Source organism: Tenrec ecaudatus, chromosome 2, assembly GCF_050624435.1.
Source record: "Tenrec ecaudatus isolate mTenEca1 chromosome 2, mTenEca1.hap1, whole genome shotgun sequence".
Taxonomy (NCBI): domain Eukaryota; kingdom Metazoa; phylum Chordata; class Mammalia; order Afrosoricida; family Tenrecidae; genus Tenrec; species Tenrec ecaudatus.
Window position 1 is genome coordinate 59,247,403 of NC_134531.1, and position 13,027 is coordinate 59,260,429.

General features: G+C 37.1%; 1 protein-coding gene across 1 annotated transcript in view; it reads left to right on the plus strand.

Moving 5' to 3' along the window:
- IPO11 (importin 11) overlaps positions 1–13,027 on the plus strand; it is a 212,939-nt gene that overhangs the window by 143,896 nt on the left and 56,016 nt on the right. The window contains exons 25-27 of the mRNA XM_075541076.1: positions 1,969–2,064; positions 2,751–2,864; positions 6,128–6,249. Coding sequence (XP_075397191.1) covers positions 1,969–2,064; positions 2,751–2,864; positions 6,128–6,249 — 332 coding nt within the window. The remainder of the gene's footprint in view (positions 1–1,968; positions 2,065–2,750; positions 2,865–6,127; positions 6,250–13,027) is intronic.

The following is a 13,027-nucleotide window of genomic DNA, read 5'->3' on the forward strand; positions in this document are numbered from 1 at the left end:
GGATCTTACAGTGACCCTCTATTTAATAAATAGGATGTCTTTTTCCTGGGGTAGTTTTTCTTCATACCATGTCTAAAGCATGTCTTGTCATCTTTTCTTCTGAGGAGCATTCTGGCTGTATTTCTTCAAGCACTGCTTTGTTTGTTCTTCTGGCAGTCTTCAGTACCTTGAATATTCTTTGCCAACACTATATTCAGATCTATCAGTTCTTCTGTGTTCTTCCTTATTCATCATCCATTCCTCTGGCAGGTCCATGGTATATTCATTACTCCTCACTAAAATAAAAGAAAAACAGTGAAGGCAATAGGTTAAAACATAACATTGTAAATTTGTGTAACTTTAAAAAGCTTCTGTTACTGCAGCAGCAGAAGGGGCTTTCTACTCCTGTAAACCTTACTTTCTTGGCACCGTTGGGGACAGTTCTACTCTGATCTTAAAGAATTTCTGTGAATCAGAATAGACTCAATGGCTGCAAGTTTTGTTTTGTTTTAATTACTTAGCCTTTAATATTAGTTTCTTCTTGAAGTTGTCTGACTGGGCATATATATATTTGTTTGAAAGATATAAAGTTTTTATTGCAACTGAAGTAATTAGATGATGTTTTCAAAAGTTTCTTCTGAAATTGAAATGCTCCTCCTCAGCGTTTTATAGGATTTTGATTGTCAGTGGAAGTACCTACTTCAATATGGAATTAGTCATCATTTTCTGTTAGCCCAGTGCATTGTGATTAAATGTAATTTTATTCAAGATCTATAGCTATATTGAAATATTTCTCCAATGAAAAATGGAAAGATTTCTCTTGGGGAAGTGTGCTGGAATGAGGACTCTTGCTGAGACCATTATTAAAGCGCTCAGCTACAAACTAAAAGACTGGTGATAGGACTGACCTCCATATCTGCTCTGTTGGAGCAAAGACCTGGGATCGGTCCCTGTAAAGATTCCAACCCCACACTCACTGCTGTTGGTGATTCTTCTGACTCATAGTGAGTCTGAATTAGAGGAGCGCTGCTCAGAAAGCTTTCCAAGGCTGGAAATCTTTATGGAAACGGACTCTCACATTGTTCTTGTGAGCAACTGATGGGTCGAAAATCCCCACATTGTGGCTAACAAGTGGTCAGAACTTTGGTGAGCAAGCTCTAACTGCTGTGACACCAATGCTCTTTCTATAAAGATTCCCTCCCAAATCACACCTACTGTATATGCGCAAATATAAGCCGACCCGAGTATAAGCCGAGGTACCTAATCATTCCCCGGGAAACCAGAAAAGCTGATTGACTCGAGTTAAGCCTAGGGTGGGAAATGCAGGATGTGAATTAACACAGAGACCAGAGGGGAGAGACGGAGCACAGCCACAGACACATCCTTACCAGTTCAGCTGCCAGCATAAGTGAATCACTAAGGTGCTTCTGTGAATTGGAGCCGTCCACGTCATAGGCCGACTGTGATTGGTTAGATGTGAGTAAACAAACATTCAAAGACCTGCAGTGTCAGCGGGGCTTTGAATGAACAGCGGAGGAAGGGCAATCACCCGTGAGATGTTATACCTCGCTGGGGTACCACTGACCCATGTATAAGCTGAACCCCAGTTTTTCAGCACTTTTTATTTTTGCTGAAAAACTCGGCTTATATTACGAGTATATACGGTACTTAATTTGAGTTGATTCCAACTCATAGTGACTCTATAGAATATGTCCGAGGCTGTAAATTTTCAAGTAGACAGGCTCATTTTCGGTGGAGAGGCTGGTGTGGAATTCCATGGGACAGCTCTCCTTTGTACCGTAAGTCACTGGAGTCAGAATTGACTTGAGGGCACATAACAGTAAAGAGCAACAGTTCTGTAATGTGTGAGCCTACCTTCCACTGTATTTTCCAATTTGTCATGTGGCATTTAATTTATTGTTTTTATTAAGGATGATTTGCATGAAACAGCACTATATTGAATAAACCAATGTGTCATTTTGCTTCCAGGTTGTGGAAAATGCCCTTAAAGTGAACCCAGTATTAGGCCCGCAAATGTTTCAACCAATTCTGCCCTGTGTTTTCAGGGGGATTATAGAAGGGGAGGTAAGATTTTTTTTTTTCTTGAGGATAATATTACACTTTAGGGTTTTAGTTTTAATTATTATTTTTTAGTGGGAGATTTTGAGGAGACTTCAGAATTAAAAGAGAGTGGAAATGTTTTACTATTTTGAACCCCTGTCATGTTTGTTCTTCATTGTTAGATATAGTTTTTTATTTATGATTTTGAAGTAAGTTGATATTCTAGGTAGTTAGAGTCCTCGGTTTCTTCTTGCTTTATGTAGGCAAGCATAGATTTCCTTTGATACTTCATCTTTTTCACTCATGTGCTAGTGTGTTTACACAGCTCAAAGTAGGAGGAGGAGGTATGACTTTATTCCAATGCTTGGCTAGTAAGAATATGAGGGACAGATAATGGTTGTCTTTTAATATACTGAACATACTATATCACTGATTACTTTGCAAATCCAGCTCTTAATTTGAGTTATTTAACCATATTAGGATTACTTAAAGCGATATAAATATTCCATTGATTCCTCACCATCTCTTTTACACACACATGTACTAAGTTAGAACTCATTCATTTATTAGAATTATGAATCATATTTATTACTTATTTAGAATTCATGTGAAAGAAGTACTATGAGGAGTATCCTGTGAATTGTTATTTCAGTTATTGCTTGTACATGTATATTAACACAATTTTGTCTGTGCTGTTTTGGATTGTATAGAGGTATCCTGTAGTAATGTCCACATATCTTGGAGTCATGGGCCGAGTACTGCTACAAAACACTAGTTATTTTTCTTCACTTCTTAATGAGATGGCACATAAATTTAATCAGGAGGTAAGACATAATCAGTTAGAGATTTAAGAATGTGTTTTATTTAGGGGGGAAAGGTGATTTTGAACGTGAAACAAACAGGAGGAATGGAAATTGGTTGTCTATTGGATTTCAAATTATTTGGGCCAGTTTAAACATAGGCAAATCAATGGGGATGGTTAGATTAGTTCTTATCTTTCAGTATGACCCAAAGATAAGGGGGTGGGCCTCAATCTGAGTTTACATATCCCCAAGAAAACTTTGAAAAGCTCCTTTCAATTAGTTGTAATGAGCCCTGCAAGCCCTGTCCTGAAAGTTTCGGACTGCTCTGCTTTAGCCCCTACGTTGGGGTTATGACCCGTTTTCCACTCTGCAGAAGAATGGTGGAAACAGCACATAGGCAACAAGTATTTTAAAGTCACAACTGATGCACTGACAGTGAGTTCAGGTTGCTTGGCTTACATTTCAATGTTATTTAACCAACCCAAACTTAATGTCAGTGAATCAGTTGTGCCTCATAGTGACACTGAGAGGACAGAGTCGATCTTACAGTGGTCAGCAGCCCAGTGTGTGACCCACTGGGCCACTAGAGCATTGGTTTCGATTTAAATGTTTATCCAAATGCAGATTGTACTTAGTTGGATAAGATATTGAGTCTTTATTTAAAAAGTCATTTTCTATCACTTACACCTTTACATTGTAAACATTTAATGACAGACATGCTGTACCTGTAATGTAGTAGAATAGAAAGCAAAAGTCATCTGAGATATTTTGCTCATTTTAGACCATTTGGTTCCATTTAGCCAAAGGATGGAATTTTGATTTGTTTGTTCATAATCTGAAACAGGAATACTTTACATAGTAATGTACTCTTGTTTGTTTGATTTTAAAAATCAATTTGTTATACATGGCGTGGATTAAGAGCCCTTATTATAATTACTACTGAAATGCTTTTTTTAGAGACGGGGTAAAAGAGATGCTGTGATGAAACTAACCACCCGAGGAAGCGTGCAAGTTCTTCAGTCAGTCAGTTACTTGAGTGCAGCAGACTGCACAGTGCTTCCCATGGAGCAGGTAGCTAGTGGCTTTCAACTGCCCATCTGTTGGTTTGCAGCTGCTCACTTAGCACTGCACCATCAGGGCTTCTTGAAGTGAAGAATAAAACCCAAAGCCATTGCTGTCAAGTCATTCCAGTCAATAGTGACCCTACAGTGCTGGCTGCCACATGTTCTCTAGAGCGACTAGAGCAGCCGTTCTCAACCTTGTGGGTCAAGACCCCTTTGGGGGTCGAATGGCCCTTTCACAGGGGTCGCCTAAGACCATCGGAAAACACATTTCTAAAGGTTTCAGGAATGAGACACTGCTACTCTGTCTCCAGGCGGGTCCTCCCACATATGAGTACCCGGGCATGAAGACTGTTACCCATGCTACACCATGCTTCAAGACAAAATTTCATTTATTTGTAGTTAGAAATAAATATTTCACAATATATAATGACAATGTTTTTGTGATTAATCACTATGCTTTAATTATGTTCAACTCATAACAGTGAAACTACATCCTGCATATCAGATATTTACATTATGATTCATAATAGTTACAAAATTACAGTTATGTAGCAATGAAAATCATTTTATGGTTGGTATCACCACAGCATGAGTAACTGTATTGAAGGGTTGCGGCCGTAGGAAGGTTGAGAACCCCTGGGATAGAGGGTTCAGACCACTGACCGTTCTGCTACAGGTCATTAAATTTTATTTCATTTGCCATATGGTGGTTTTTGTGTCTTGATAATGTTTTTCACCATGTTCCTAGGCCAAAAGAAACGGATACAATAATTGCATTTATTAAATAGTTGTATCCAAGTAATTGAATATGTACCATGTTCTAATAACTTATCAGTAAAAGTACAATGTGTGAAAATGTAAAGAAAAAGAAGACTAACTATAAAGAGCCACACTTACCAATGAAATAAGTATTTACTACTGAGCACTGCCAAATGTGCAAACCTCAGGAGTCAGGTTGTATGCTTGCATTTTCCTTTGGTTTTTACCCTGACTTTGGGGGACGTACTTTATAAGGATATTAAATCATTGAAAGAAACACTGTGAGGGGGGCGGGGGAAAAAAAAGAAACACTGTGGGAAGCACTATGAGCTAATAATTCTTCTACCATCTGAAAGATGTTGCTGTTTATCCAAAAAAATTAAAATTAGCTGATAAATGTTACTGTTTATCTCAGAAATGTAAATATAGTGTGAGTTTGGTGTAGCAGTTTGTAAAATTCCTGTATAAATAGTCATGTGGAACTAAGAAATGTTTCCGTAGTATAACTAACATGCAGCAGTATTTCTCTTAAAAGATAAGAGAAGTACTAAAGTGGAACTTAAGGTAGATTTTATGTTATCAATGTCCATGTCATAGTGATTTGAATATTTAATATATCATTTTAAAACAGATACTGAAACAAAATAAACCACTTATTTCCATTGTGTCCAATCTGTAAGACAAGGCGGCACTGCCTAGGCGGTGGGTTTCTGAAACTGCAACTCTACAGCATTAGAAAGCCTGGTCCTTTTCCTGCAGAGCTGCTGGCAATGTGGGATTGGCCACCCTGTGATTGGCAGCGCAGCTTGTTACCACTAGCCACTCTGTGTCGAACTGCCCTAATGCTAGGAGGAGGCCAGACGTGGGAACATGTTATAAGCATACCTGTGTCTCATTTCCAACACACGTAATCATTATATTTGGTAGTATGTGCAATGTACAGTGTCTAATCCATTCTTGTGTTTATTTTCACTTTAATGTAGCATGTAAATGTCTAAGAACTGGTTTCTTTTTCTAGGGAATTCTGCAGGGTGAGGTTGCAAGCTATTTTTCTTCCGAGAGCAGCAACCAATCTTTCCAGTGAATGATAGAACTTTAAATGATAATTATTCAGCTGAGTAAACTTTGATCTAAGTACAAGTTGACAGTTTTTAAAAATGTATGTAGTTTTTTAGTGTGCCAGTTAAGAGTTTGTATATTGGTTATTTGTTAAATGAACAAATTAAAGTCACTGATTGCATACAGGTTTTGAGAAAATCTACTTAGCTCAGGATTAATGGGTTGTAAGCCAGTCAGTTTTAGGCTCTATCTCTTTTTGACTTAGGACTTGTTCTACCTTTTGGTATTTAAGTTCAGTGATTTGCTGTGTTTGAACTTAAACTATACCCGATGTGATTTTTTTTTCAGTCTCAACAATATTTAGCATATCAAATACTTTAAAAATGTCTTCTCTATTTTTAGATGGGCCAGCTTTTGGGAAATATGATTGAAATGTGGGTCGATCGAATGGACAATATCACCCAGCCTGAAAGAAGAAAACTTTCAGCTTTGGCTTTGCTTTCTCTTCTACCTTCTGATAATAGGTGAGGAAATGATTTCTCAAAATTTGCTGCTTTAAGGCATCAAAATGTTAACACCGTAGCCTTTGATAGTTGCTGTGTGTTTCTTGGTAGTATCATTTTTATGTGTATCTATGCTAATTGTGTTTGTAGTTAATGATGTGGTGAGTTTTTTATAATTATTGAAAGATCATTTTATTGGGGGCTCTTACAACTCTTTATTATAATTCATACATTGATTGCATCAGGCATTTTTGTACATATGTTGCCTTCATACTTTTCTAGACATTTACTTTCTGTTGAGCCCTTGGTATCAGCTTCTCCTTTTTTCCCTTCCTTCCCACCCTCATGGCCCATTGATTATAAATTATTTATATAGCTCACACATACTGCTGTCTCCCTTCCCCCATGTTTTCTGTTGTTCTTCCCCCCTGGAGAGGGCTGTGTGGTTTTGTTTGATCATTAAGGTTAATTCCCCCTTTCTCCTCTGCTCTCCCTCCCTTCCCCCTCCCCTTCTGGCATCACTATTTCTACTCCTGTTCTTAGATTCCATGTGTCTTGAGCCCCCATCTCTTTATCTGCCTATCTCTTATCTCTTACTTATACCCGTGTAGATGCTCCGGTTTAGTCTGAATTGAGAAGCAGCACTGGGGTCATGAAACAGGGGGGTGAGGAACCCTCAAGGAACCAGAGGAGTACTGTGTGTTTCATCCATGCCTTACTGCATCCTGGTTGACTGATCCGTTGCCTATAGCTCCTCTGTGGGGGATTGTCTACAGATGGGCTTTGGGTCTCTGCTCCAACTCCCCTTGTTCTCAACAATATGTTTGTCTGTTTGTGTCTTCAGATGCCTATCACCTGGTCCCGATGACTCCTCATTGCACCAGCAGTATGCTTATTTCTTGTGGGCTTGTTGATTCTCTTCTGAATGGCCACTTGTTTAACTTCAGTCGTCTAAGACCCCAGACAATATATCTTTTAATAGCTGGGCATTATCTGCCTTCTTCACATTTGCTTATGCACCCATTTTATCTTCACTGATTGTGTCAGGAGGGTGAGCATCCCAGAATGCTGATTTGTTAGAATAAAGTGTTCTTGTATTGAAGCAGAGTATGAGCAGAGGCCTGAAGTCTGTCCACTACCTCAGTGTATTTCCATCTAAATATATGTACATAGGCAAATACCTCTATTTTGGTGGATTAATGTATTTACATATGTACACACCTATGCTTATACCTCTATCCATTGTTTTGCTTCCTCAGTCCTTCCTCTGTTTCCTTTGACCTTCCTCCTAGCCCACCATCAATTTAAACTTATTTCCACCTCTTAGTACTTCCTCTTAGCTAGTTTGCTGTTGTTCTAACACCTGATGTGGCAAGTTTTTATGTAGATCTAAATTTAAAAAAAACAAACAATAATGGTATAAATATGAGTGGTGCAGGATACAGTTTCACTTGCTCATATTAATTTTACTAATGATTACAATCCTGTTTGAATTTCTACTTTTATAATTAGATTTTATTAAGATTTATTTATAGTCTTGATTTAAAGTATAATTTTTATTATCTTTTTATCTTTAAAGAAACTTGCAACTTGTTTTTATTCTTCTTACCGTGATATAGTCATATTGTACTTTACAAACTGTTAAACCTCTCCTTTCTGCTTCAAAATACAAAATGCTTTGATTTAGACATTTAAAGAGGAATATTAATTTCTTTGGTTTTGGTACTCTTTGTTGAGTTTGGCATTATACTCTTTATTTATTTGGCTAGTTTTGTACTTTAAAATTTTAGATAGCTAAAAGCTGGCCTCAAACTCTCTGATAGTGTGTGAGAAGACTGATAATTTATTAGATTGTTATGTGTGATGGTTATTTTTGCACATCTTAGGGGTAAATTTGTGACAAAAGGTAATTCCATTTTAGAGAACCTTATCTTTCTCCATTATTTGTTCCAGTGTGATGATTTGAATTAGGAATATAGGTAATTTATTAAACTAACCCATAACAATTATTGACCATTTAATATATGCTACGCATCTTGCCAAGAGGTTTGCCTTTGAATCTCAATTGATCCTTATAGGAGTCTCAGGAGGGACTGTAGTTTTTCATAAATATAGAAAACAAATGCGCTAAATGGAATTCATTTCCCCTGGGTTAGAGATCTAGCATGTGGCACAGGGACTGTTAAACCTTTCTCTTTTCCTCACCAGATTGTAAGGCTCCTTCCGAGGTGGCTTATGTCCAAGACCAGGATAGTTCTCACTGAAGTTTAGTGATGTCTTGTTTATCCTTAGTAACTACATTTGACATACTTCTATTTCTCTCTCTCTCTCTCTCTCATTGGGAAGGAAAAGTGTGAGAATTAGCTGAATTTTAAAATTAAATTATGAAAGATCCTGGTTCTTGATGGTAGTCAGAACTCTACAGACATTTGTTGCGTAAACTAACAAGTACATATTATGGTGAAGAAAACATGTTAAAATTTTCTGTAATGTAAAGTACTGGTATTAAGAGACACTTAGAAATAACACATTAACTCAACTGCCTTTGTAGATGATAAATCTTTATGGGAGCAGACAACCTCGTTATTTGCTTACTCTTAGTAGTTTGTCAGTTTGAACCACAGACTTTGTGGTTAGCAGCCCAACACTTAGCTAATTATGCCACCAGATTCCCGTATACATTTTTATGGTCTGTTATTGACATTCTGCTGAATGCTGAAGAGTAATCACAGCATTTGTTACCTGCCACTGTTTGTTTGATGTCCTTTTGTAATATTCTGAATTACAAATAACCTACTATTTTGTCTCTTCTATATATTCTTGCTATATCCTCTCCAATAGAACTTTGTTATATTTTTTTTTCAGTTGTGCTGTGCAACTTTATGTGTTCTTTGTATTTTTTAACTGTAATTGTTTTAGATTCTGAATGCTCTGTTTGAAAATTTCCTCCTTTTTAGAGGGTCTGTATTGTTTGTATACAAGAAACTGGTGGCACAGTATTTCAAAGCTCTCTGCTGCTAACCAAACACCCCAGCCTCCCAGCTTCTCCAGAAGGAGAACGATAACCGCAGTCTGCTGCCACAAATAACTACAGCCTTGTACTTATTTATTTGTATTCCGAACTCTGTGGGTCAGTTATATTGTGCCCTATAGGTTCACACTGAGTCAGAATTTGCTATACATCCATGGGTGTTTATCATTTTCATAGGTAAAGAGCAATTTTGTCAACTAATTTTTACATGAAAATGAGACCCAGCGTACTCTTTCAAATACCTCTATTAATATTTTCCAAAGATGCATATAAAATTATTGCTTGTATATGAAATAAATCAATCTTTTTTGTGGCCTCAGAAAATAGAAATTCATTCTAACATTTCAGAGTCACATTTGGCGATAGAATTCTAAGACTTACAAGTGGGACTTAGTGCTGTATAACCAAGCTTTTAAACGAATTTTACATTTTACTCTTTTTCAGGAAATCAACACAAGTGAATATTTAACATAAACTAGTTGAGTAATTCCAAAATAGCTAGGTGTTTAAGTATGATGATTTCCTTTCCAGGAAAAATTGCCTTATAATGAAGTCCTCAGCTGATATCTAGTTTACTAAATCCACTTGGATCGACTATTCAATACCCTTTTATAATGCTTATTTATTCCAAGAAAATAGTGCATGAAATAATAGTATTTAGAAATGTGATACCAGAATTTTCTAAGATAATGGATTCGCCAACATTTTAAGACTTTCAAAGAATTAGATTAGTAGAATCATGATAATATTTAGATGTTGAAGAATACCATTTTCATATAATTTAAATATTGTTAAATGTTTACAGTATTTAATTATTGAAATAATGTTTTGTTTGAGCTATGGATGGTTTAAATGGAATGTTTATAAGTGAATACTAGAAATAAAGTTTTATTTTTATCTATTAATATAGGACTATATTTTTTAATTTACTTTTTATACTTGGGTGATAGTAATCTTTAAGCCTGCTACTCTTTAAGATTTTATTATTTATTTCCTCAGTATAAATGTTCTCAAAAAATCTTTTTAATAAATCATTTTATTGGGAGCTCTTACAGCTCTTATAACAATCCATACATCAGGTACATCAAGCACATTTGTACATATGTTGCCATCATCACTTCCAAAATATTTTCTTTCTACTTAAGCCCTTGGTATCAGCTCATTTTTCCCCTTCTCTCTTCCCCCTCCCACCTTCATGAACCCTTGATAAATTATTAGTTATTATTTTATATCTTACACTGTCTACCTTCACCCATGTTTCTGTTGATTGTCCCCCTGGTAGGGAGGAGCGTTACATGTCAATCATTACGATTGGTTCCCCCTTCTCCCCCACCTTCCCCATGGTACGGTTATACCCATTACTGTACCTGAGGGGTTTCTCTGTTCTGGATTCCATGTGTCAAGGGCTCTTATCTGTGCCAGTATACATGCTCCAGTCTAGCTGGATTTGTAAGGTACAACTGGTATCATGATAGTGGGCACGAGGGGGAAACACTAAAGAACTAGAGGAATGTTGTGTGTTTCCTTGGTATTATACGGCACCCTGGCTGACTCATCCCTACCTTGTGACCCTTCTGTGAGGGATGTCAGTTGTCTATAGATGGGCTTTGGATCTCCACTCTGACCCTCTCATTTGCATCTGTATGGTTGTTTGCTTTGGTCTATCTGCTGCCTGATACCTGATCCCATCAACACCTCATGAGCACATAGGCTGGTGTGGGTCTTCTATGTGGGCTTTGTTGCTTTCCTGCTGTTTGCCATTTTTTAACTTCAAGCCTTTAAGACCCCAGACACTGTAACTACTAATAGCTGGCACCATCAGCTTTTTTCACATTTGTTTATGTACCCATTTGTCTTCAGTGATAGTGTCGGTTCTCAAATACTTGTACCTTTCACATCACAGAAATCTTTGAAACAGCATTTTTGGTGAGTGTATAAAAGTTTTATTGGTGGCGTAGTGGTTATGCATTGGCTGTGATACGTATGTTTGGCAGGCCTAACCTACTAGCAATCTATGGGAGAGAGACGGCCTTCTACGCCTGTATAGAGTTAGTCTTGGAAACCCACAGCAGGATCACTATGAGTCAGCATTGACTTGATGACAGTGAGGTTTTGTTTTGTTTTATTGAGATATAAGTAACTGACCTCACACTTCACCCATAAATTGTACAATTCAACAACTTTTTGTATTTCCACAGAGTTGTACATTCATCACCACAGTGAATCTTAGAACAATTTCATCTCCTCTTTAGCAATCAGTTCTCTTCCATCAGCCCCAGACAACTACTAAGTGACTTTCTGTCTTTGTAGATGTGCCAATTCTGGGCATTTTATACAAATGACAGCATGTAATAGGCATTCTTTTGTTACCGGCTTCTTTCATGTAGTTTTCTAACATTTGCAGTCTCAGAAAGCCACAAGAGGTCACTATGATTCAACATTGACTCAACGTAGTGCGTTTGGTTTAGTTTTCTTTTATGTAGCATAATGTTACAAACTCTGTGCGCTTAGCACCTTGCCTCATTGATGGGTCGACACATAGTGTGTTGAATGATTGGAGGATTTAATGGCTACCTTTCCTGTAACTGGAGCCCTTGTGGTGGGATGGATACGCATTGGCCTGTGATGCGTAAGAACAGCAGCCACTCTTTGGGCAAAACACAGGGCTTTCTGCTCCTGAATAGAGCTAACAGTCTCAGAAACCCACAGGGGCAGTTTCCCCCTGTCCTAAAGGAGGGTTGCTTTGGGTCAGTATTGACTTGAGAGCAGTGAACATTGTGCTCCCTCTGCTGTCAGTCTGACGGAGAGCAGATTGCTTTTCTCTTCCAAATCCATTGATGGGTTTAAGGAACTGGCCTTTCACTTAGCAGTGTAATGCTTAACTTCCTGAACTCTACCTGCACAAAGAGTTAATAATATAATTCTATAATTTTTAAAATGTAAAAGGAGATGCACAGGATGGACAACTGCCATATAATTCGAGTAATTCCTAAAATATTTTCTACACGGTCAGTAAGGATTAAAAAATGATTTGTTACTTATTACTTCCGTATGATTGCCAATTGAAGTGAAAAGTCACTGGTGGACTTGTTATGTATATTTATTATTTGACATTCCAAAAATAAATGAATGTCTTTAAGATGAATTGTTTTCAAAGTGAATAATCAAAGTCACTTCTGAATTGCCTATTCAACCAGTCTTGTTTATTGGGTAACTCACAGGAAAGATGACAACAGGCATATTGTGGAGAAGTTTTATTTTGCTAGGGTTCAACAGATAATCAGCAGCCCTCACGGAGTATTTTTGTTACAAGGAAAACAAAAACAGAAATAAGGTTACTTTGATGTTTTTGGATCTTGGCTATTGAGGTTTTGCTCTCTATCTTCTTTTGAAGTATGGTTTACACAGAGGATAACTCAGATATATCCATAGTTATTGATAGGAATAATTGTTGAGTATGAGTGTTTTCTTTGTATGCATCATAATCTAATATAATTTCTAGTAATTACTAGTTCTGATCATTTTAACTTATATTAGATTGTGCGTGTCTGTTGTTTTTTAACCAGGCTGTATATGTATGCTTTTTGGATCTTGTGGATTAATAAACTGGTTTTCTACCTAGGCATAATTCATGTAAACTACCTACTTTTGTGTTTGCTCTCATAAATGGAGTTTTCAGCTGTAACAGAAGCAGAAGACTGCAAACTTGGTAGAGGTGGTTAAAGAAGATGGAACAGTTGATACCAATTGTATATTCATTGCCTTCAT